Source organism: Ptychodera flava, chromosome 18 (genome assembly GCF_041260155.1).
Source record: "Ptychodera flava strain L36383 chromosome 18, AS_Pfla_20210202, whole genome shotgun sequence".
Taxonomy (NCBI): Eukaryota; Metazoa; Hemichordata; class Enteropneusta; family Ptychoderidae; genus Ptychodera; species Ptychodera flava.
Genome location: NC_091945.1, coordinates 10,336,579 through 10,364,078, shown reverse-complemented (window position 1 = coordinate 10,364,078; position 27,500 = coordinate 10,336,579). Strand labels below are relative to the sequence as shown.

Below are 27,500 nucleotides of genomic sequence, written 5' to 3'. Positions count from 1 at the left end.
CCGCTATGCCTTGTGGAGGAAGGCGTTCCTTACAGAAAGTGACGACAGCTTGCAGTAAACGTCCTTGCTTTAGCCCGATAAGCATGATAAGTGACTGTTGCGGACTGACCTACTGCAATCTCTTAACGTTGAGGGAGCTCCAGACCCCGGGCCACAGAAAAGGTCTGTTCGATGTGCCCGGGCCAAGTGAAATCCATTAAGTTATTACGAGCCACTTTAATGGATACTGACCTTAATGTCGATGAGTCAAAGTCAATTTCTTCTGTAAATGAAGATAATCAATAAATGCGTATTGTCGTTTTCTCAAACGACACGAAAATAGTTGTTCCCCGATCAAGGCTAAGGCGGAACCCTCATCACACAGTGTATGCTACTGCCTCACGTGACAGATGAAGTCTACACTACAATTGCTCGGGGGGGGGGGGGAGGCGTAGTGTAAGATCTCCAATGGTATGCAGGGTATCCTGTGTTCCCGTTTACCACAGGAATCATTTCACGGGGGTTGTAAGTTTTTGCTCGGGTCTTCAAGCTTAAGTCTGACTTCCAAGAATCCGGGTCCAGGAGAGGGTATTATTTCCGAAACATGGGGCTGCACACCCCTACCAAACATTGCTTCATCCATAGATAAAGTGAACTTTCCGGTCGTCACTGCATGCACTGTTACTTACAGAAGCAGGTCAGGCTGTTAGGCGGGGGGGGGAGGGGAAGTTTGCTGAATGGGTTTCACATATTTAGTTGCAGAGTTTAACTTGTGTCTTTAAATAACCAATGTGACTCAAGGGCGTTATAGCTGATGAACAATGAAGAGATTATGGTTGAACGCATTTAATATTCGTCGATTCTTACTTGTCCGAAGACTTCAAGTTGCAGACAACTTGAAGTAGACCTTGCACAGAGGAGCTCATGGAGCAGTGCGACGACATTCGGTCGTTCTTCTCCAGTTTTCGGAATCAATTTGTAAAAGTTCTGCAAATACCATGTTGAACTCTAGTGAACCGTTTGACTGAATACACTGATAGCGGCACGAGTATAAACGAGGTCATGTCGAGGGCATGCCCTAATTCTGGTTAAGACGATCTATTCAGGCAAACCTATCAATAACACTACTACAAATGTCATGTATTTCTCTAGTCTATGATGCTTCTTTGATAGATGAAAACTTTGTTAAATTAGATCAAATACGTAACTTGCATTTTATTCATTTAACACGATTGGAACTGATTTGAGAGAATTGGATCTTTATATTTTTCAAATTTCTGAAAAGGGTTGAGTGCCCTATAGCTGAATGTTGCAATGTTACAAATTAATCATAAAAACGAGTGCATTGTTTAAAGGAAAAAGCAGATGAGCTTGTATTTGCAGATTAAACCAACATTAGAACACTATCCAGTTATCCCAAATTTGTTCCAATCGTGTTTCATGTTCCATTATTTTAATAAAATCATATAAATCGTAACAGCTGGTTTTTTACTTATATATAATAACTTACTAGTTTGGTAATCAGTCTAAATTATTTTCGAAGCAAGATAATAAAAATAAACGTGTCTGCGCGCACGAATAGTATGCAAAGCATAAATCAGGATAATTGAAGAGTTTTAACTATTCCACAGACAAACTGAATTCGAACGAGTGGTGCCTAGCGCTATTAGCTCTGAATTCAACTGTCGCATGATGATACCACGGTACGCATGTCATTCCGTTGGGGGCGATTTCTCTGGCGGCACGTTTCATAGGGTGGGATTAATAGATGCTGTTGAAAAGTGTTTTATCATAATAGTGTCCACACAAAGTATGATTGTTTTCAATGTTAAAAAGGGAACTAAAACATCTCTGGTCTACAGTGTTTTTAGCTGCTATGTTGAATGTCTGGCAGAACATGACTGTGACAGTGGCCCTGTCAACGTGTCCAGCCAGGACGATCGTTCCATTAGTTTGTGGGGAACTGGTAAACCGGGAGAATGAGAGCACATCGTGACAATTTCGCGCCAGCCATCGTAGTTGAAAATTCACAAATACGAGATTGAAGTGATAGGAAGAAACTGTGGCCTAGTTGGAATACTATATTTGCATATAGTCACGCTGCTAGCCTGGAGACTGAATACTCAGCACTTTTGATGGATCTTTAAAAAATCAAAGTCGAGGTCAAAGAAAAACATTTGTTTCTAAAATAACAAATTTATGACAAGTTTGTGCCTGTAGGGAATTAAATTTGAATAAGCACTTATTCAGATTTCCGGAATTGATAAGAGCGTCTCCGATTCGCACATCGTTAGTACAAGAAACAAACCGCTTTAGATTCATCGCATGTTCAGTTTCGAATTGACGTCAACGCTGTGAATAGATCTCGTCTGATTGCTTCCGATGCACAGGCAGAGAGACAGGTATCATCGCGTTACAATCAAAATAGGTTCAATCATCCGAAATATCGAAAGCAATTTACAACATCAAAGACATACATGTATGCATATTGTTTTCAGTGTTAATTTTGAAAGGTCAATATGTGGTTGTCCTGGAATCAAGTGATTTAAAGAGCTGTAGAAATTTTTGCGATTGACCTCTGGAGAGGGAGAGGCGCAATAAATCGATTCAGAATTTTCAAATACAAATTTTGACCCACCTTCCCTTTGAAGAAAATAAAACCAGTTAAACAGTATACTGTAAAGGTAAAATATACATACAACACAACCGTTGTAAGTTGTAAAAAATTGTTCTCACCTTCCCTGGTCTTGCATTATAAGTACTGACAATTCTATTGCTTTCTCAATGGAGTGATTGTGCAGTTGAAAGGTCACGAGGCAAAAGTCGCTCACATTCTCCGGTTGTATCGTTCTTTTACGAGACTTATGTTATGCAATATAACTTTAGCAGATATCAGTGCTAAAATATGCGTCTAACATTCATTCAATGTAAAAAAAAACTGTCAAAAATACATGATGATGTAATTTTGTAGTTTTAAATATTTGAACACCAATGTGCACGCACTTGTGTGAAGGTAGCGTAGAAAAGTCGAAAAGTGCAATCCTCTTGCTACAAAAAGATAATTCTTGATTAATCAAAGCGAGTCTAAATATTTTATTATAAGAATTAAGAATTATAATTTATTACAGTCGATGTCCCTGTTATTCCGTCCGATGCTATTGTTTTCATCGTCAAACTGACGATAGATACTTGTATAAATCATATGTATATCGGTGGTAGACTTTATATCCACTAGACGTTGCAAGCACAGCTTGAACATATCATTATTTTATAAAGGTAACACAATATAAACGGATCAGTGGGATTCATGTGGATGATATGTTACGATTGCAGAGTCTGGTGATGACCATGAATATAGTCCTGCAGTCATTGGTCAGTCCTTTAAGGTAGAACGCACCTCGGGTACAGACATTCGGACTCTCAAACTTTTACAATTCTCTTCTGATATACCACATGTGGGGGTTCATTTTAAAGCTCTTGGTGAAAGAAAACTTTTCACCGGCTTAGTTTTACGAAATTCGAAAATTTTTATTTTTCTCCATAGAGTTAACACAGGGATGGCGGCCATTTTGAATTTCTAATATCGGTAAATCTTGGGTAATTTGTTTCTCTAGTACCAAAATTTGAACGGTGACCCCCTATTTTTATTCTTGATTTTGAAAGAGAATGATTGAAACATTCCTCGAGGAAAGTTAGAGCAAAAGTTTAAGTCTTTCACTTTCGAGGTGCATACTACCTTAAGCAATAAATGACGGCTACGTGTATACCACTAGATTTTGACCGGTTCAAGGCATATATTTCAGTATTCAGGATATTTCAGTGCAACTTACATCTAAGAAGCGTATCTGGAAGTGTGTACGTAATTAATTGCTGTAACTCAGCTTGTAAAGCACTGAGCATTTCCAATCACCTCGTTGTGTGTGTCTCATTGCGTAGCATATGTAGAGTGCACCAGTGCATGATATGGAGATGGATGACGGCTGCAAAGGCCTCCATTGCGATGCTATACCTGACATCGTTTACTTACAGGTTAGGCCAAAGAAAAAAAAATTGTGCTGTTCCGATAACCCGACCTACCCTATTTTTGCCTGCCGACCCTAAACGTTTTAGAGCTACGTAAACATGGAAGTAAAAGAAAGAAAGAAAAAAACCGTAAAATCACGTGTTCGTTACCTGGCATTTTATTTTCGCTTGAATGAGGACGTCTTTTATGTTTTTATTGCTTTTATCATGTATGTATGATATCTTTTTCTTGAAATGTTGTGGCCAGTGTTTGATCGCCATGAAGCCTGAAAAGTGCATATTTAAAAATAAAAATATTTTGGAAAAAAATCCCTGCCAACCTACCTACCCTATTTTTGAAAACCATGTTATCGGAACAGCACAATTTATTTGTTGGCCTTATTTAAGCAATAAAGCCTGATCCTGTGTCGTATCAGCATGGGTGTCACTTGTGCTGCGTCAGACACGAGACGAAGTTTGGTGTATGGCGCAGTGCAAATGACATGAATGCTGATACGATGCAAGGAACAGGCGATATTGGGTATTATAACCGATTTATCATATACCCATGTTTAGAATTTTACAATTGATAGAAAAAACATTAAATTTTAAAGCCTTTCTTTTATTCAGCCTTGCGCATAAATATTGAAATATTTGTGTAAACATGCTTCATTCATAAACTATACGAAGAAGTCAACACCAAGCTCGACAAATACGCCATATCTCACTGAACACCAAGAGGAAAGATTCAATAATAGTCGTACGGGAAGAACTTTTTAAGGTGCAATATGTTATTACAATCGTTACAGATCAAAAACTCTAATCTGCTTTAAATCTCTCCTGATTCCATTCGCTCTTCCTCGTTGTAGGGAGCGGAGAGATGCGGCCATTTTGTTTGTTTACACTGTGAGTTGCCATGTCACCACCGAGGTGTCGAGCGCGCGACATCGCTGTCACGCCACGCGCTCACTACCTGTTCGGAAGTTGACCGTGCCGTGTGAAAGGTGAAACATTTGCTAAAGTTTTTCGAAAAGATTACAAGAACTTTAACGGAATAACTACGTAATAATTTTACCAGGATTCAACATATTATTCCTGTATTTAGCCACTCGAATTATCCTTGTTCCTCAAAGCTGTTTATATACCGGTATGTCGGCAAAATCACATCGTTTTGGCCTATTTGTTTACTTTCAAACTGGAAATCTAGATCGGGAACACTCCAAAACTGATGACGTTTACCGTGCATTTATATCACGGCTGATGTTGTACGGTAAACGTCACCGGGATGGAGCGATATGGGTATATGATAAATGTATCTTATTGTGAAGAAACGTTTAAAATGACGTAATGATAATTTTTCATGTGTGTTCATTAGGGCTTACTGATTTACACCTGTCATGAAACGGTTCAATTCGATTTTACCCTAATTCTAGAAGTCCGTAAGTACTGCCCAGGCGAATCTTGTCATCATATAAACTTTATTTACAAAATGTCATGGAAACAAACATTAATACATGGAATGAAAAATACATATGCTCGTAATGGAAAAAACGTATGATACAATGCTAACATGACTGTCAAAGGAGATCACGTATCACATACACATACGGCAACAATAACAACCGATGTTACAGCACACTGCACAGGAAAGATTTATTTAAAAGTATTTTTTGAAAATGTGTCTGATATTAATGTATTGCGTGATGTTTATAGAAAACCGTAAATGGTTTAAAAAGGCAATAAGAAATGACATAAAATTCACGTCCAATAACACAATACACCTCATAATTCACAAATTTCTCTCACGTATACGTACAGCGGTAATTGCGCCGGACATGGTACAGTAGGCAGGCATGTCGACTTTTTGGCTTTAATTAAAAATGTTGTACTCTTCGAAGATTACCTTACATTGTCTGACAGTTAAAGTGCTGAAAAACGACATCAATTATATTGTACGATAATTAATTGTGGTAGATAATTATTACACCAGGATTTCGCCCGATGCAAGGGGCTGTCGCTCTTTCGAAGTCAGATGGTTAGTCTCGGAACCTAACGAAATTGACCTCTTCGTCGGGGTCAGCTCGAGAGCTTTTGACGTGATTTTCATTGAATGCTGTCTTGTGACCCTTTGAATGGCTTCCTTCGTATTGAGCTCCCTTTTACATAGGATAATATAACACTTCGGTATAAATATGCTGACGAGCAATGCGGCACCGGAGATGATGTTAACCAGACATCTGAAGAGCGCCCTCAATTTCCCGTAAGTGAGAATAGACGAGGGGTAATAAAACGACCAAACTATGAAATACAAAACCATGGCAAATGTGATGAATTTAGCTTCATTGAAATTATCAGGTAGTTTGCGGGATTTGAAGGCTAAAATCAAACAAATGCCCGACACCAGCCATGTGTACATACTTGTCGACAGCGAAAACACCACATTTGAAGATTTGCAATGGATGTATGTTACTGTCTTAGACAGTTCGTCGTTGCGCTCAACATCAGGGGGCGCTATAACGAGGAGCGCTACGACCAAGGCCACATGGAACACTACTAAAAATGTCAGCAGTAAGAGTTGCAGCTGTAATTTTGCGAATCGCCTTTCCTGCAGCGCAGATGGAAGTTTCGAGCGAAAAATCGTCAGAAGTCGATGCGTTTTGACCAATATTAGGGATACAGCGCTGGTGTGGAATATTCCTTGAATGATTTGCATGTTGCACTGAAATCTGTTCGGATGACCAACGAATGAGAGACAACTTATGAAACACAATGCCAGAAACACGAGCATCATAATACAGAGTTCCCGATTGGCTGCTTTCACGATCGGTGTGTTCCGATTCATGGCGAATATCAATAAAGTCACGCAGGTCAGAATAGTTCCTATGACAGCCGAGCAGACGGCGACCATCCCGCTTGTGTCCGTCCAAGAAAGATAGTCCTGCACCTTCAGGTCGCAGTGGGTATTGTTAGCGTTCGACCAAAAACCTTCAGGGCAGGTGATGCAAACCGGAAGATCTGTGTGAACACGGTAAGTACGTAAGAGAATGACATAAAACAATTGAGTTTCCTCAAATAAACTGCTGTAACTGGAGGGCATCAAATAATGCCATAGTTGGATGACCAGCAGGCACTGTAGCTCTCCAAGTTGCCCCTGTTACCATTTCATCCATACAGAATAAAACTATACTGTGAGTAGTGAATTGGCTACTGATAACTGGGCAAGGCATGAGATTGACACATAATGACGCATAATACAAAAAATAGCTTTAAAATGTTATTTACACGCCTCGGGTGGAATGATAAAATGGGGAGTGGAAAGCGGAGGTATTTTGTATCACCTCAGAATTTTCACACACGTCCAACACAATATATTCCAGGAATGTTTCGTACTGGAGATTCACTTTCAAGTGCTACATCGTGATAATTGCAAACATGACAACTGCAAAAACTTTAAGGTACCAATATAGTATTCATGTCTTCTAAATGCATAGGAAATTATCAATGCGAATAAGCACATTTATAAGCCGGTGATAAAATTTTCATAAGGAATGTAATTGGAACAATTACCAAGTATTGGCTTGGAAGTTCTCATGTTTGTATATTAGGGTTTAAATCAGACTTTTCATTCCACATGTATATCCCACTTCATAAATTGTTCAAACTCTATTAGGCCTTTGACCACTGATTTCCACAACGCTCATTGAACTCCGAATAATCTGACACAAAGCACGATGAACATCTGTTACAGATTATCGTCATGCGTATTCTCAAGGGCCAGTTTTCATCTCGCGAACCAATATGAATGCCGCATTTAAACTTTAATCAATTTCGCGGAATGAATCCCGGCTTCGATATTGCTGAATGGGTTAATACGTGTTTGTATCAACCTAAATTGACTGGTATTAGTCGCTGATATAACCTCGCCATATTTTATAAAAATAAATATACAATAAAAAATATGGCATACAAATTGTGCCCTTTTGATCAGAAATGTGGCTTTCCAGTGAAAAGCGCATGTATTAGTGACTATAGATGAATATTTTAACAATGCTTGAGGGGCATCGCAAATTATCATCAGGCTTATATGACTGTACAGGCACAAATAAACTACACGTAATATGTGTAAAAGCTTATAATGTCTCTTCAAAGAAATCAATAATTTCAATTTTATTGTGGCCAGTATTAACTGAGATCCCGGCGCGCGTAAAACTGATTTAATGTAAACCTGTTAAATTTCCATTGACTAGGACGTCACTCTGGCAAGCATTTTAAGATCCATAGCTAATCTGACTTCACAATCTACTTTGTAAATTATGACAGGTAATTTTATTTTGCATTCAGTTTCATTCCTTCATTTCTCTGGATGGGATATTCCTCTGTATTTTTCACAGGCAACGGAGGCTTGGAAAGCGTCTACTGAGAAGTAGCTCAGTCTTTCATGAATCACGAAAATTCAATCAATCAACCATCGAATGGAATCTGATCAATCAATCAGTCAGACACTAGGCAGGCAGGCAGTTAAAGAAACAACCATTTGATCAATGGTAACCGTGTTACTCTTTTGAATACGAATCTATATACAAAGTCTCAAGCGTAAGTTGTATTTATTCATGGCTTAGTATATGCTGAAACCAAGGTAAAAAACTTACAAAAGATTAATAAGTTTATTATAGTTTTATGTATGTATCAGTGTGTGTGCGTGCGTGCTTATAATTATATTTTTACCAATACAACTGTTGTCTGTAATTGTCACAGTGGAAAATTTGTGTATCATTAAATATATTTTCCTTGGACAAATTGCAGAAAATGTTTTTTTCAAGGCTGCCTATTTGTACACAATTCAATAGAAGAAATACAAGCCCGACTAAAATGTTGAAAGACTTTACATTCTAGCTGCCTTTTACATCGAGCAGTTGAGCGAAATAACAAAAAACACGTGTATTTAAAAAGCATTCAACACACACTGTTGGCTTCTGGAAACTAGCGAAGAAAAACGTTCACGGTCACTGCACTCCCGATTATAAATTCACACGCAAAATTGCAGTATATTTTCCATGCAAACGACATTGTAGGAAATAATTCGCTACCTGTTTGGTTTGTAATTTCGCCTTCTGCACAGGGCACGCATTCATGGCAGCATTTAGGCTGGCCTTGTAACACAGCTCTTCGCGTTCCCGGATGACAGGGGATTGCACATTGGGAGACAGGTACCTGCAGGGAGAATTATCATGTTGTGGCGAGCGTTAATTTGTTTTGGTATCTAACATGCAGAGCATTTAAATAGTACAGGATGACGACTTTGGCGCCAGTGTATTTGCATAATTATACAAATAGAATGAAGTTTGCCTTTTCCTTGGTCTACAGATGAAAAATTACTCTTGGCCTAGGGAAATGAATAGAAGCATTCAGAAGTATAAATGTAGTTTGAAAGACTGTCATTGAAGTTCACCGTTCCTGAACGTCAAATCTCTCTACGAATTCGGTATATAGCAGTGGGCTTCCATTATTCCATGCACGTTTTTGCATTATTCCTGCCTGTTCATTCATAAATCTTTTATGAGAACGACGTGAAGTTTCACTTAATGGTCAGATTATAAATTCCGGATAACAATCAATTCGCGTCGCAGCTTGTCGTTTGATGGTTTGTCGTTATGCTCCAAGTTAAACAATATAGCTTTTAGTTTATGGAATTTTACCTTGGGATTTTGACACTTTAAGAATTTCATGAAGCATTGTTCGTAAGCGAACGTACCTTAACATTTTCGCCTGACGTCTAAAAATTACAGGAATGTAATTTAACGTACCTTAAGAGAATTGTCGTTCCAAATGACATTTTTATCGTCTATCCGTAACTTTGAGCCTTCTTCGATCCTGTTGTCATAGTAACCGATCGGCACAACGCTCATTTCTTGCGTAGCTTTGTTAAGCTGCCAGTTGACCAGATGGTACACCCCCAATCCGTCGCCGTTCTTGCCGAATTTGAAGCTTTGACCCTCTGTTCCCTGAAACGTCACGTTTGAGAGGTAGCGCAACAGTTGCCATGGCCGCAGACTGCGGATGTCGGGGCAATGACCATCCGCCAGCAGCCCAGATCCGTTTCTGCACCGGTAGATATTGTCCAGAGCGGTTGCTATTGACAACACGGCCAGGTAAACGTTGTAGGACACTCTGAACTTGGATGCTCGGTACATTGGAACAGCCGACAAATTCATATTTGAGGGACAGACAGCCGAGTACTGGACATTTTCGTTGTTGACTAGCTTGCTAGAGAAAATTGCATCGTTGCCTTTATGTAACTATTTCTCATCAATCTACATTCGAACGTACTTTCCCACATTTCGGCAAAGAATGGATTCTCTTTGGCGTACCGACTGTCCGGTGATAGGTTCAACAGGTGTCGAGAAAATCCCGGTATCTTACCCTCCATCAAGAGAACACCGATGGTCCCATCCACGACCTTTGACCCCTGCGCCGCCACATCTTCATTGTCGCCCCAAGACTCGCATGCAATCCACAGTCGATCTAGGGTTAAGAAAAGATGTGAAGTTGAATGAATCTTTGAAAAGTGTATTTACACGAAATAGAAAAGATTGTGCCCCTCGGATGAAGTGAACGTGTACAGCCGCCAACTTAATGGGTGACAGATCTAGAGAAGATCAACACAAAGCTTCTGACTTTGAGCTTCCCTGAAAAGCATCTAGCGGTGTTGTTATAAATGCCCTTCTTTACATCGACTTCTTTCATTGGGTTAATGTCTACCCAAGGCAAAGCTTACGGGTGCAATTGAATCTCAGCATTCGGATAGAACCGAGTTTATTGACTGTGGAACATCGATAGTTTCACTGCCAAACACAGTTTGCATTCACTAGAATAAGGAGAGCGAGCCGAATAAAAAACGACTTTCTGATTGCTCATGGCAAGTTTCCTATCGTGACAAAAACGTTCCCTTTTCGTCTTTGTTCATGTTGGGCTTGTTAGACTTACAAATGCTTTCAAAGCGATAGAAAATGGCCTTCTCAAATACCATTTGCTTTGAAATAATGAAGCAAAACCATTTACAGGGCTCCCAGCTACCGCATTGGTATGGATTGGATTGACTCTGTCTTGCAGTCTGTGTTAAAAGGTCATCCAAACGCCTTTTTGCCTAACTCACTTACGAATTTTGTTTCTAGTCTATGGCTGTCGTAAGTTGCTGATCTCCTGGGGAAAACACACAGGAGGCATTGACTCTACATCATAGATGGACGTCGTATCAGGGTTTTGTCGCATCGTGTACAGAATAAATATCGCGATATTCGATTCAAACTGAAAAAAATCCATTTCCTTGGACAGATGCCTGAGGCAACCCAAGAATGCCAGAAGTCAAAGGTCGCGTGTTTGGTTATTAAGTCGTCGACGATACTGAGAGATAATATCTTCTTTGATTTCGACAGCCTATTACAGGACTAGCGTGGACTTTCTTTATCGTCCACGTTCTGTCTACATGTCGATGATAATCACCATATCTATAGATTTTATCACGAGTTGTCCTTTGTTATAAATTATGGCATATTGGATAACACGGTGATATTTCGAAATATAGATCAAAGCGATAGCACACAAACGCAAATGTGAACTTACAGTGCCACACTATACATAGTGACATTACAATCAAGATTTCGTATGTTACGCCGACCGCATTGACATAGTGATACATACACCTCGATCAATTTTAAAGGAAATGGCTTGTTTGTTTTGGTTTTCGACGAGGATAAAGAGGTTTACAAGAAACGGTAAAAGCATTTTCATGTTCGGTCGAAGGGTCATGCTTATTGACTTCTTAATGTCGGCTATGTACGACTCTTTTCCTCGATATCAACAAGGAGTGACAAACCTAAAACGATTATTGTGTAGATATTGTAGTACACCTCATTGCAAACACCTTGCTCGTTAACTGAAAAAGACCGACAAACCAATTCATTCGAACCATTAACCAGAATGGGCGACTAATTCTTTGCCAACCACTTGGATAGTCAGTTCATTGCTGGTCATTCAAAGGAGCTTTCTTTCGCTTATTCTCTGATGTATGCTCGACTTTTTCATCGTCAGGAAACACTCCTTATACAACCTTTTAGCTCAGGGTCTGGTCATATTATCTTTAAATAAATGACTTCATTGCGCAATGACGATATCAGTTTTGAACAAAAAGGGCTTGGCGAGTTCTTAGAGCGACATAAACTATCACAGAGCTCATTCACTTCACAGACAAGTCTGTGTTCACTCTGACGTCAATTTTGCTATTATTACGTAATATCCACCTTTGTTACCTTCTGCCTAGTGACCAATAAGGCAAGAAATCCTAAACAAAACCATAAAATGGTAATAAGGTTGATGTATTACTGTGAGCGGGTGTGACTACGTCTGATATTCACATGTACAAAGGATGATCATAGTATTATGAGTTTATAGTCGACTTGCATGTAAATAACCACAGTATAGAAGGGGTATGTTTACGAATACCGAAGGGACAACACCTGGCAATGTGTAAGATTCACGTTTAAGAAACAAACGGTTTTATCTTTAAAAACTTTGAGCCACTACTCTGTGTCAGACCTGTATCCCGACGCCCTCTCGCTAGCTATCCCCCGAATGGAGACAGTGAGCAGCAATGTAATCATTAAAAGTTGCGTGCCGATAACGTCCATCACAGCCTGGGTTTCAAGTTCATAACTTCCAACGCTTCAGAAACTGAGACTGCAACTTGATAGGGCATGAGATCACAAGATATGAATATGGGCGGAACTTTAAATACCTTCGACATTTCTAGAGTGGCAATGCACGCGACATTCGCATACCGATCTTGGTACTCCATGCGGTGCCTAGTTCACTTGATACGGCTTAGACTGGACTGGACGTAACGAATTCTTTTCATGTAGTTGTGGAATTTTCTCAGGATGAGAGAACTTTATTGTCGGTACTAGTTTGTGCATTACAAATAGAACATGCATTTCCAATTGCATAATTTAAACCACCACGTTAGCTTTAACATCAAATTACCTTGCGAGGTTCGCAGTACACTATTTAATTATGGCTTCGTAGTGTGGGAGAAGCTAATTGATGAACTTTGACAAATTGTGACCATAACGATGTCGTTTTATGTATTCTTTTATTTTCAGGAGGCGGCACTTGAAAGAAATTAAGAAAATTTAAGCTGTTTGCAATTGTTTTTACGCTACGGTTTGAAAAGTATCCGCTCCCACCTACTTGTTTTCCTCTCCCCCGTAAGGGAGACTCTCTGTGAGTCGTCTCCCCATCACTCTTTGCCGACTACCCTCTCCAAGCCTCAATATTTGTCACCCCCTTGAGACACCAATTTCCCACTTTCTGCCAGCCCGCATCGTTCTTATCAAAAATGCCAATTTGAAAGTAAAAGAATAAAATTCATCGCAGATGATTAATAATTGCCCGCCATTGCCTTTCCGCTTTCCTTCATATAAGCAAATAATGTAATCTACGGATTAGAACTCTGAGGTAATACGTAACCTACATATGCATGATATATTCTTAATTCAAAGACATTGGTAAGAATATGGCTCTTCAGAGCCACCGATCAGAAAGCTTGATATCTTAGAAATTTATCAACAACATAAACTACAGCTTGGTGTTTTTGTCTAAGATGCAAGGTTACCGCATATTTTCAATGACTTTTGCACATTAATCAGCCATTCATATAACACAAGACAAAACACCAGAAATGATTCGTATATTTCATTTCCCAAAATAAGAAATAAAGCAGGTGAATTCACTGTGAAGTACGCTGGTACAAAGAGGTGGAATAGTATCCCAGTCAGGATTTAGAAATATCGACAGCAGAAATTCTTGCAAACATAAATACAAGCAATATCTATTAACATGTTCTCTTACATAGAAACTGCATATTTTCCACTGCCTTGATCACCTTGGTTCAAAGTATAAATTTGCATATTTGCATTTCTTTCTTTTTTCTTCTCTCGATTTATTTGTTTATCTATACAATCTATTTATTCATTCATACTTTCATTTCTCTGTTTATTAAAAAAAATTGTAAACAGTTTTGCCCAATTACTCATTTCGAGATTAGTACTGTAAACTGGAGACGGACTCGACTAGTTGTTCTGTTGACAACTATTTTCCGTCCTCCCTTTTCCCACTTTCCCCATTGTACTTATATCTGTGAAAATCTGTAATATTGCCATAAAAGGGAAAATAAACTGCAGCTACATATAAAAAAACGCCCATTCGCCCGCCGAGAAACCGCTTGCGAACACCTTACGGGAACAGCTTAAAGTTGTTTACGGTCCATTTGATTAGGACCACGCGCTTGTATGGACACCGTACGGCGTATCATAGACATCAGATCGGTCGAATTCCATCGAGAATATTTATGCGTAGACTGCCGAGAACATGATAAAACTCACAGATAAACGAATCAAATGAAGACATCCCTTAGTGGAACGCCACAGTTTCTCGATCCACACTGTGTCCGCACTAAACCTTCCATGCAATTGAAGACTGATTAATCTCTGCGTGCGTTTAACACAACACGCTGGGCGTGAAATTCGGCTAATCAAGTCGGATCATGAAATGTCTATCAACCATGAAAATATTCTAGGTATCTCAACTCCAACTCGTTATCGCAGTGGTAAAAATATTTATCTTCTATTAAATTTACCACCCTTGCTGTTTGCAAAACAGCCGACTACTGACAGGTTCAACCTTAAATTCAATAAACGTTAAAATTGCTTGTTCTTGAGAATAAATAAAAATAACTTTTTCCTAACAACGTCATCGGTTGACGTGAATCCTCGTCACGTCTCCGGGAAATCCTTGAAAGGCTCTTGTATTATACCGGTTCACCTGGAGTGCAGAGGGCAAGGTTAGACTTGCGAAGGATTGAGACATCGGCAAGTCATACCCCCGGAGGTATATCATTGATATTGGATCTACAGGGGACCCATACAGACATTGCATAACTTAGGCCACGGTTCTCGACAAACAGCGGAATTGCTATCCATAATCTGATTACGGTGGCGGTCGATGTATTTGCGATTAATGGAAGCCGAGATTACACGGACAGTCGGGTTTGATTTCATGGATAAAACGACGGGAGGCGATAACTTCACTGGTGGAGAAAACACGCTGATATCGAAATCCTGGTAGACCGAGACCACGGAAAATTTCTATCAGGGGTGGATAATGTGTTTACTGAGATCTGTACACTGATGAAAAACATCCAGTTTCCAGAAACTTGTGTGCCGATTGCATCATTGTTTTATTGCAAAGAAAAGAGAGGCATCCTCTTAAGATGACAAATAAATCAACGGCTCTATATTTTAACCTTCACATTCGTTTTTACAGAACCAAAAGTTTAATATGTTGTGTATGGAGCATACAATACATACATACATACATACATACATACATACATACATACATACATACATACATACATACATACATACATACATACATACATACATACATACATACATACATACACATGGATATCAGCAGGATTCAAAACCTCTGGATTAGTCATACCATCAGTTTAGAATTTCAAAGTGCCTTCAAGTTCAAACGTTTTATTGATGACAAATTGCTGTATTTGCACACAATTTTAAAATACTTAATCGAAACCAACGATGACAAATGCGAATTAAACCTGTGTTTTCCGATTACACTGAACTCATACTGCTCAGTATGTATTATCAAGTACACTGGCTCTATTAACGAAACTCTTGGTGACGGCAAACGTCTACCATGACCTCATATGAACTCTATTTTGCTACTTTCAAATTCATGTCTATTTGCAGGTTTTACGAATTCAAGCCACAGAAGCCATGGTGTGGCGGAACTGCAGCGAATTCCATTAGTCTTGGGTGTAAGATTTATGTGTATGTCGACCCCTTACTCCAGTGAGCAATTACCGTGTTGCGATATTACTTTTTGTATTGCATAGGTAATGTATGGACGCACAAGATAAATGTTCTCAACCTTATTTGATGCACTATATTCCCAGGCTTTCACTTTTGTAATGGAAATAATATCCATAACTTCTATTAATTTAATTCGACGTGTACAGAAGAACGAGGAAAGAGGTACAACACAGAGAAATTACCGCAGGCATGCATCTTTTACTGTAATTTTGACAGACTGATTGTGCTGTGTCGTCATCCAATCACGTTCTTGTCATTTTCTTCGTCTATCTACTAGAACCTCTTGCTGTCCCTCCGTCTGTAATTCAGAAACTCGATTGCACTAATACTTAATTCATTATTCAGCCTGAAAGGGTATTGCATGGTTCAATATAATTTGTTACGTTAAATGTACAGTCAACACACAAGCTAACCTAAAAGAGGCTAACAGTGACATCTCAGTGAAAGCCATCCTGCCCTGAAAATAACTGTAGCGCTTCTTATGAAAAGGAACACTTTTAGTTTGAGAATTCTTTCGGGCATGATTAGAAACACAATGTACTGTTATTGTTTTAGCATAATTAGAAGTTGAACTGACCAATGCACATGTATCTGAGTGTTAATTTGCTGCGTTTGAGATTCTCAGCAGATGATTTGACCGTCTAGCGTCTCACTTCTGGACAACTTGGCGCTGCAAACTATAGTGGTTGCATGGTCCTAAATTTAGCATTTACACCAAATCTACGACAGTCGCCAGCAACGTAAAGCAAGTCTGCCAGACTGCCAGTATCAGTTTTGTTAAAGTAAACTTCTAGTTAGCTCGTAAAAGTGACTGCTTAATTTGTTGGATGTGCCAAGTCATAACAAAAACAAATCTTTTAAACACTTTGTCAATTCGGTTAAAAGGTAAATACCATGCGGCAGAATGTTTTAACACCATATATGTATCTTCTCAGAGAGAGAGAGAGAGAGAGAGAGAGAGAGAGAGAGAGAGAGAGAGAGAGAGAGAGAGAGAGAGAGAGAGAGAGAGAGAGAGAGAGAGATGCGTACATATACATGTCTGTGCTAAACATATCATGGATTGAAGACTATCACAAGAGACTATCACAAGTTTTGTATAGAGCGGTAAACGTCATTCAGTTCCCCATCTTGTTTGAATCACTTTACATGGTTTACTTATAAAGGACAGATATACATTCAACACACAATCGTATAACATACATAACATCCATAGCTCTCTAAAGTTGATAAAAGATTACCTTACTTTCTACACTATGCTCTCCAGAGATACAGATAACATCTGAGTGCATGCTTCAGTCTGATGGACGGATCCAGAAATAACGCCCCCGCCCTCTCCGTTCTTGTATGAAATCTGGCCCCAATTAAGAAAGTACGCGGAAAATGATGCTGTAAATCGCAGCGAAAAAGCGAGCTAGCGAATACAGACACTCTGTCTCCCATCAAATTCTTTTGTGATCAAATTATAACATAGATTGAAACGACGAAGCATTGGCACGACTAAATGAACAGCAATGGGTGCTTGACTCGCATCCATGCTATTAAACCATTTCCAAATAATGTAAACAGTGCTAATCGGAAATATTTGACCAAGCTCTTGATAAAATGACAAGATCTCAAACGACCTTGGACTCTTACTTGCGGAAAATTAAAGGCGCATTTCATTAATTTTGAGGTTATTCAATGATTTACAGAGTTCTCTGGTTTAGGCTGGGGCACCGCAACGAATCAACTGACTCAATACCTTTTTCGTATAATCTGTTACAGATCTCAAACGTTGCACCGGGCTACCCATGGTTGACCTTTGGCACACTCAGCGTATTTGCATACAGCAGACTCATGCCATCCATTTGGTCTCTCGAGTCTGTACGTGACAAACATATTTGAAGATAGTTAGCAATTGGAAACTTCTATCAAAGTTTAACGGAATGAAGAATTTTATAATATAAATAAATAATACATGATTGCTTTTATATAGTGAAAATATCCCTGATGATTTCGCTGGGTGTTTTGATTGAATATGATAAACCACGCACACTCATTTGATGTCACTCGGTCATATAACGGTAAAGAAGGTTCAGCTGTAGACTTTGAAATATACCGTCACTGTACACGTGTTTCTTGGTAATTTCAATTCTGCGCATCAGAAACTGACACCCACTGCACGTCAGTGCCCAAGGAATGCCAAATACCATCTTGCTGTCATGCGCAATGCAACAGGGATGCTTGTTCGCGATTAACTTGAAACCTATTTCGCGGGGAAAATTCGAACGGCCATTAGGGACCGTTCAGTTCTTACGGCCGGGGGGGGGGGGGGGGCAAAATCTTGTCGCCGGTGTTCAAAAAAATATAGACCCCCCTGCATTTTTCGTGAAAAAAAGATGACCCCCTTTGTCAGACGAAAAATTTGATGACCCCCCCCCCCCCTCCCCACGGCTGAAAAATAACCAAAACCCATATGTCAAATTTACCCGCACGGTTTGGATTTGAACTCCGATGTGCGGCTCACTTTATTCGTGTAGCAGAGATGCCAGTGCACAAACTTCACAGCCACATCCATGCAAATATTAGATCAACTGTAAGGCAATTTTAACTTCATTTCCATAGACAACTTATGTCCATAGACATTGTATACAGTAAACTTTATAGGAGTGGTTCGCCAAAGGCAGCTCTCTGGTTAAGAGGGTCATTGGCCATTATGTAAAGTCAACTTTATTCTAGTGTGCCACAAAAGGTGGCCCGCCGGTAAAGAGGATCGATCATGGCCATTGCATGAAGTAAGCCTAATTATTGGAGTGGGCCGCCAAAGGCGTCTGCCCGTTAAGAGGGTCATGGGCCATTACATAAAGTCAATTTATTGTAGTGGGCCGCCGAAGGTGGCCAGCTGGTAAAGAGGGTCGATCATGGCCATGCCATAAATTCAACTTAATTGTAGGTATTATGTATTTGAAAATGTGGTGACCCCCCCTTTCCTAACAGTGAAAAAGCAATGACCCCCCTTTGCGGATTCTAAAATTACGATGACCCCCCCCCCCGCCCCCCCCCCGTAAAAACTGAACGGTCCCTCAATACAACTTGAGTCGAGTTTTCAAGAAAGCATTATGTCTTTAATTCTGCATATTCACCACTCTAGAAGTACGAACTGAAAATTTCTCATGGAGATGCAAACTTTGAGGGTTTGCATATAACAAAGTAGAAGTTGCTACAAAGGGACCAGTATCTTTTAAACACTACAGGACCATCGCAATGGGGATCAATTAGCCAAAGAGCGATGGAAGTAAATAAGGCTGGCTAATGTTGTTGTAACAGAATCGGAATAATTGTGAAATGTCGTTATTTATGAACATGCGTGGGTGTTATCATCTGCTATATACAGGGACTCTAATAGAATTAAGAAATTAAGTTTTACAATCTGTCAACGCAAATTGTAAGATATCCGAATAGATGTTATGTGGACTGTTTATTCTGATTATTTGCGCCACAAGGATTAGTTTTTGAGTCGGTGTGCGTGCATTGTAATTCACTATAGCGGGAAAAAATCAACTTGCTTGTTCCTCAGTGGTACCTGGAGTTCTAGATCTTAATTTCGATGATTTGATTTTGTTCCTCGGAGATATCATCTACGGATTCAACGCTCCTTGCTTAATGCAATAATGGCCAACGCAGTCAACATTATGGGTAAATTTCCCAAGACACAACACACACAAAGTCCGGTGATTAAAGAGGTGCGCAGAGTGTTTATATCCCAGTTTATATCGATATAGGCGGCGTCAGCCTAGTAAATTGGGTTGCACTTGAAGTCGCCAAGGTGAGAGCACCGTTGTCAGGGTACTGACAGGGTGGTGAACGACACAACGTGATTCTCATTCTTACGATTGTACCCGTTCTTTTTCTATCAGCTTTACTGCCTTTGCGTTGTAACTAGAGGGCATGCTTGTTTATTTGATCTGTTCTGAGATGACATTGCTGCCGTGGATCAGGCTACGAAATCCAAATTGAATTTTAAACCGTCGCCCTGATCCTTGCATTTAATTCAGATATGTCCACGATATTGGTAGCGAGTACAAGTTACAGAGATAATGTTTATTTCATATTATTCCACGAATTACGAAGGTATGGTTTTACCTTTAATTTGTGTCTATCATGGGTTACGCCCTTTCACTCATTTTGCTATTTTACTCTCGCAAGCGACGTTCAAACATTATTCAAAGGATGCTCTGCGATCATGGTTAAATATAACAATAGTTCGTTTTTACACTCAGTAGGAAATTAGGTACAGATAATATAGAACTTCAATTAAGGCAAAAAATAATACGTATTAAGAAGTTAAATAAACCAGCAATACTTAAACATGACGCTGATTCCTTTATTTTGAAACTCTGAACTTAATAAAGATCGGAGAACATGTGGTGAAGATCTGTAAGCCGTTGTTTCTCACGACCCCATCGCAAGCACTGAACCTAATCTAGTATACAGTGCACGATGCTTGAAAGCAGTGGGTGTATTTTCACAAATGACAGATCACGCCGGGGAGGTGGCGATGATTAAATGCAAAATATAGCGATGCATGCACGGGTTCAAGGAGCAAGCAACTAAAACGTGCTTCGATGAAGCGAAAATGGGTGTAATGCAGTAATTAGACGCTTGGTTTCTTGACCTGGGAAGTCGTGCATTTGCCCAGTGTATATGCTTTGGTGTTTGGGGTTTTTTTTGCGATGTGGGAAAGCCTCCCTTTAAAAATGTGCCTTGTCTTAAGTGAGATGTAGAGAAAACACACAAAGGAAGCTGGAGTTATGACAACGAGTCATTTGGACACATTGGTGACGTAGCTACTAACGATACCAGCTCAACAGCTTAGTTATGATACCAGCTCCCCTGGTGTAAGACGATCAATATGAGATAAAAACGGAACTCTTTGGCAAGTGTAGTCATTTACGTACGAGCTTTAAAAATGTAAGGTGGCGGTGCCTTTGAAGATTTCATCGTACGTAAGAGAAGTTGTTACTATGGAAATGTCGAATCGGTAAATGGATTTTTCTTTACTCACGGCACCTGAAGGGAAATCGACAACCACTTTCTCAAAAACTTCAGACCGGTAGTTTCAGCGTTGTGTGTGGAGATTATCTTTCTTGGGCATTCCCGTGTTTTAATCCCTCCCAAAAGAAACCAAAACATATTCTACTGTTTTGATAAGCGATAATATAACATCGCTTTCAGCGTAATTCAGCTGTACGAAGAAACAGGCCGCACAGACCAACGTACATAACGGGCGATAAAGAACGCCGTGTAGTTGGGTAACTCACAATACCTTTTAAAAATGCTTTTCAGTCAGCGAACGAAATCGACAGTAGTTTGATGAAATTTTTACCCCTTGTCATTCATCGAGCTAATTACACTTTAGATTTAATAATGATAATATAAACATTTTTGTATTCTATAGCTCACGTAACAATTAAAAACTGTTGTCATATAAGTGATGGATTTCTCCTGGGCGAAAAAAAAGATGCATCTGTAGGAATACGAATACCCGCTTGGCTCATTGCGTAGGATTTAATGAGAGGATTCCATCTTGTTTAAGAAGGCAACAATTCTTACTGACATGTTCGATGAATACCTGTTTGCCTTAGGGGAATCTGTCTATCATCTTCTAAATAAGTTAGGAATGTTCAATGCATCGTGACTAATTCGGTGCGTTGATTCATAATTATTTTCCGAAACAGAATTATGGATGAATTCCTTCACGTGGACAAAAAGATTATTTGGCCCAGCATGATGACTCTACCGATCTAGTCATTCTAAGGGTTGCCAAGAGAATTTCGTCTTAGCTGATGCGATTTCATCGCTAATAATTGTGCTATTGTGAAATATGCACAGTATGATGATATTACGAGGGTCATGTTTCCACGGCAACCGAACACAGTAATTTTGTTAAATTGTGCAAGTATTAGGATGGACTATTTTCCTGCCTATAACATTTTGATATTGAACGAGCTCTGCAATGTTGTTAAAAAATTACGCAGCTTAGGTTGCTTCCTATTTTTTCAATTACAATAATAACATATCCTCATCTTTGTGGAGGGCGATACAATCGTTTTCGCTCACGAATTCGTCCGATTTGTTGGTTTACCGGTGCTACTGTAGACCAGCTGATAGTTAAAAAACCCCGTTATTTGCTGTTTACTTCAAAATTAAAACGCTCGATAAGCTGTAAAAATTTGGTGTAAAATTGAAACTAAATAATGTAAAGGTCAAGAAAATTCGAATTAGTGACAGTCCATACGTACGCAGACTGTGCACTACTCGAGACACTTTTTGTCTTTGAATACAATAGCGAAATTATTTCTACCGGTGTAGGGAAATGTAAATGTTAACGAACTGCATGTGTTGTTAGGCAACAAGGAAATTAAAAATAAATCTTTAAATGCATTCCTATAATAGGTCAGCCATAGGTCATAGCTATACCTTCGGCTTATGTAACCCTCCCTCCCCCTCCCTCTCCTCTCTCTCTCTCTCTCTCTCTCTCTCTCTCTCTCTCTCTCTCTCTCTCTCTCTCTCTCTCTCTCTCTCTCTCTCTCTCTCGTGAATCTCAACCAATCACGATTATTGAATGATACACGCGATTTAAAAAAAAAACGTGACAGGGAGGGCATGGTCATGTCCCATGATATAATGACACCCTAGAATGATCAATGATTACATCAGAAATAAATCTCTAAGCGGAGTAATGTCATAATTGCCTTTCCCTGTCACGCTGTTCAGTAAAGCTAAGCCAGGATTCGGATCTTATCGCTTTCAAGCGAGTTTTGCAGTGATAATCGTTGTAGGTACATTGACAAGACAGTCTTATACATACATTTAACATTTCTCATATCACCATATATCGATATGAAAACAAATAAAAGGTTAACAGGTCAATGAGAATGGGACTTTACACTGTCAAATATAACATTCGTAAAGTTGCAAGGTACAAGGTATTCGCCGGCGTACGTGTGCAATCAAAGCAACGGGTTGGCTACCCCGGCGATGACGACATGTCTTGATTTGTTGTCGCCCCCTCAGCTCTTTTCAGATTGAATTTCCCGAGATACTAAAATACGTCACAAAAGGGGTGTTGTGAACTTCCAAGAGATATCAGTGGGAGACGATAACGAGGATCTATACGACATGGTAATCATGGGTAACCAGGAAACTTGCAAAATCATTCAGCCTGAGGAAGTGAATAGGCTACTTGTGTGACATACTAATTGAAGGAAACAGAAACAAAAACTACTGCACAGTAATGTCAAAGATTGAAAGGGCATCTAAGACTGCGGCTTAAATGCCTTGAGGGATTTCATAAGTTTCACAGCACTGTGAGTAATCTTGCATTCTCAATCTATTTCTGCGCACTTCCGTGGTCATAAGAAAGTCTTGGAAGAAAACTGTAATGTTTGAGCTTCCTGAGCTACTTCAAAGGATTTTACTTAGGGACACTGGTGGGGAATATTTGTTTAAAAAAAAGCCTGTAGACTACGTGCCGTTTAACACGTGTGGACGTGTTCAGCAGACACATTTCCTTAGAAATACAGTTTTCGTGTACGATGCATTACACATTTCAGGCGTATGATCTTCGGAGTAGTAAGGGCATGACACATCCATTCGGCAATGCTCGAATTTCCCCTCAAAATTTTGCCATGTTTCAGTGTTTATCTGCCAGAGGTCTTGTTTGCGCTTTTCTGAAGCAATGTTTTAGTTTGTTTCTCAAACCGTGCGATCAATACTTCTTAAGCTACATAGTTTAATCGTTTGTATAATTGTAGAAGTAACATATCGCCGTATTGTTTTAGTTATCTAGGGTTTGTTTTTCATTACTGCTGAGTTCCAAAAAAAACCTCATTTTATTCCAAAAAATTACATCTTGAAAATAACGCTCTGATGGTACAGCCTTCTGCTGTAGTTTATAAGTGATACGAAGACCATGTCGTGTGCGTACAAAATATCTAACCACGGCTTATTGCCAAAGCACAACATTAATCTATTCATTCATCATGAGTCTAATGAACTCGTGTTTGCTGCTAATTTAGCCTCTGAGGGAACATAAAATGACATTTTTTGAAATCATCGAGGGCTAAAATCTAAAGTCGAAGTCAAACTTAGACAACAAACAATGCATTTGCGAATACAATGAACAATCATGATTTACATACCGCAGTAAAACTGTTACACAGGAAGTTCAGTATCTCTCACCGTCACATGATTAAATAATGATCAAATGCATGATTATTATATAGAATGCTTGAAAATAAAAGATCATATCTCTTCTTGCATTTTTTTTCAGTGAACAATCAAAGCCATTGTCCGTAAACATTTTAGGAACATACTTTTAACACACAGTACATGATGATAAAGTTCCGATCTATACAACCACGCAAAATACAGCGCACGACGCACGAGTCGTCCTTTGTTAGCCTGTATCTCTCTTATTATGTCCTACCGGTACTATTTCAACTTGTTGTCTGATGAATTCCATTATTCATTCCGAGAAGATAAATATTATCTTCAGGCAGCTAGTAATTGAATGAAATTCTATCCTAATTTATCACAAAGACGATTGAGATGTTCTCATAACCCCCTGAGAAATTATGCTCATATCGTAAATACTAGAGTCAATGAATGTGAAAACGAAGCGACATTTTTAGACTTGTCGACATTTTCAGTTCTTTGTTCCTGCTCATTAGCAGTGACACTCCGACTGGAACGCGGGACACGGTTAAAATATGCTGTCAATCAAACCATTCTTTAATGAGATGGTTACGAGTTGTAGGGCACGATCGATCACATCGATCATAGTGTTGAGAGATATTATGTCAAATTGTTTGTGACAGTCTCTGATTAACCAGTGAATGGTCAGCACTAATTCCAGTAGCAAAGCTCAACTACACTTTTTCCCCACAAGATATATATTGTAAATATGTTACAATATTTACATTCAAAATCTACCCTTAGAATATTTAAGTATAAAGTTGATATGTACTTCATGTCGAGGTTGAACATTTACTCACTGTACCTGAAGGAACTTCAATCTATTTCATTATGACATATAAATATATAGAGATCACAGTGCAGAGTTTTTCATTGAAAAATCAAAATATGTGTGACGTTTGGAGAGTACAAGAATTTATACCTTGGGGACGTTGAACATCAACGTGTTTCTCGGTCCTGACGACTCAAGTGAAATGAAAATTTAGTATTTGATCAATTCTAGTTCAACTTATAATGGTCTTAGATGGTTGAGAATATTCCGTAACGATAGACTGGCGCGTTCAGAGTTCATAAAACCCGCGTGTTATCACCTTCATTTCCTTAAAACGTCACCTTCAAGCAAAATTCTATTTATGTTTGCATTTCAGACGAAAAAAATGACAACGTATACTATATTTACCCGATACGAATGGCACTGCAAACATGTTCGCATATATTTGCAATATGTGATGACAAGAGCTCTCTTAAACTAATTAATTGCCTACATCATTCACAACCATTAACCTATAGGGAAGAACATATTTGGTCGATGGTGCATATCATTATAATTAATTGTCTCTATTTCAATACAAGTCGTTTCATATGAACCAAGCACTTCAGAGACTCCACCTCAGACTCATCTCGTGAAAGTCGATCAGCAACTTGACTTTACAGTGCGTTGAAGAACTCCACTGAACCTGTAGTTCAAAACGTGTTCATCTCTGCATTGGTTTGCTACAAAACTCGAAGTCCAAACCATTGGAGACAAATAAAATTGTATGTGGAAGTCTAGTCTATCATATGCCGAGCTGATATTCTGATCGACATCTACGACTGCTAGAAAAAGGTAGTGGAAAATATGCATATTGTTCAATATATAAATTGTACGATAACTCGTGACGGTGTCTTTCCGTAAATAATAAAGGACACTTATTCGATACATGTTGGCGTGACGTGATGTGACGTATGGTATGTAGATGAGGCGTCGTGTAATGTAAGGTCAGGTCCTATCCTGTCCCTCTCGGTGAGCCAAATCAGTGAATATCTGCAGGTTATAGTCTTCGATGACGTAACTGAAGCATTAATGTGACGTAAATGTACGTAATAATACGTGTCAACAGCAGTAAGGAGATATAGATCTTAGCGTCAGAAATTCATTTAAGGTAGTACGCACCTCGAAAGTGTCTGACTTATAAATAAACTTTTGCTCAAGCTTTCCTCAGTGAAACTTTCGACCATTCTCCTACCAAATCAAGAATAAAATCAGCGGTCACCGTGCAAACTTTGGTAAAAGGGAGACAAATTACCTAAGATTTCCCAAGATTTGAATTAAATGGTGATCTTTAGTTTGCAGCCAACCACTAGGCTGTTGGGTATTTTCTCCGAGTCGATTTCGAGTTTTAAACAAAAAAATTCGGAACAAGAAGAGCAGTCATTACAAGTTAACACTGTTTTTTATCTGCAAGTCGTGTCAACTCTTTGAAAAACACAGCAAGCCTGATAAAATAATAAACAATTAATCTCGATCCACAATATGCCAGTCACCACTCTCACTATCAAACCGGCACCTCTTGCCCCACTGCAGGTAACTTTCAAGTCATTCAATGCAGTACTTTACAAAGTGGAGCATTCTGCCCTTTTGGGATTAATAAGGAAATTACCTTGTTGCTAAAGACTTGATCATTGTCTGCTGGATAAAAATCATGTTATCATCAAATTAGCTCGAGGGTGAAGATGAGTAACGACTACAAGTCAGAACTTTCAAAACGTAAATGGACAATTACAAACACGGTAAACAGTGGGTTTTTGTCGAAGATGGGCCTACCTATGACAAGTCTTCCGTATCAGGTGTAATAATGATATATGAACGGATACAGTGATCGATATCTGAGCGAATTAAAGTGAAAGGCATCGCAATGCAAACGCTTGTTAGTCCTGACGTTACTCGACAAGCAGATGTTCTCGTGATTCAATTTATCAAACGGTACTCAAGGTCAATGCTATTGGTCTCAAAGTCACATGTAAAGAGAATCGATGGTTGTTAATTGTGATAAATGTGTGCAGTCGATAACATTGTCACTTGGAATGTTAATGTTTACTTTGGTCACGAATTAATAACTTGACTCAGATACTTTCATGGATTGGAAAAAATGAATAACCGAAGATATATTCCGAAGTTTGGGAAGGTGCAGTCCACAGTAAAGAAAATTTAGCACTGCAAAGTTCTATAAAAATCTTAGCTCAAAAGCTCTTGGGTCCTTAAATAGTCGGAAACAACTACGCTATACTAAGTACATTCATGTTATGTACCTAAAGATAAAGCAACGAACTATCTGTTGAAATATTCTATACAGAGATTGTTATCTGAAATAGGCGTGACTGGTGCTTATGCTGAAACTTACGGTACTATTGTGGAAGTCATTAATCAGCCATTGTCAATACTGTGTATAATAGGTTTGGTCTAATGATGAGTGATCACCATCAGAAGCTACCACTAATGTACCACCTGAAATGCACAAGACAGCATCCTGTGCACATGTAAATGTGGCATCCACAAGCCACTTAGCA

General features: G+C 39.1%; 2 protein-coding genes across 2 annotated transcripts in view; both read right to left on the bottom strand.

The window, feature by feature from the left end:
- The window catches only part of LOC139117790 (nmrA-like family domain-containing protein 1), a 13,523-nt gene extending 13,139 nt beyond the window's left edge, over nt 1–384 (bottom strand). Inside the window, exon 1 of the mRNA XM_070681043.1 lies at nt 232–384. The gene's annotated coding sequence lies outside the window, so the exon portion shown is untranslated. The remainder of the gene's footprint in view (nt 1–231) is intronic.
- A 5,063-nt stretch (nt 385–5,447) lies between these two features.
- LOC139116806 (extracellular calcium-sensing receptor-like) overlaps nt 5,448–27,500 on the bottom strand; it is a 94,069-nt gene continuing 72,016 nt past the window's right edge. The window contains exons 2-4 of the mRNA XM_070679481.1: nt 9,786–10,503; nt 9,069–9,192; nt 5,448–6,996 (exon numbers count right to left, since the gene is read on the bottom strand). Coding sequence (XP_070535582.1) covers nt 5,963–6,996; nt 9,069–9,192; nt 9,786–10,193 — 1,566 coding nt within the window. The 5' untranslated portion in view covers nt 10,194–10,503 and the 3' untranslated portion in view covers nt 5,448–5,962. The remainder of the gene's footprint in view (nt 6,997–9,068; nt 9,193–9,785; nt 10,504–27,500) is intronic.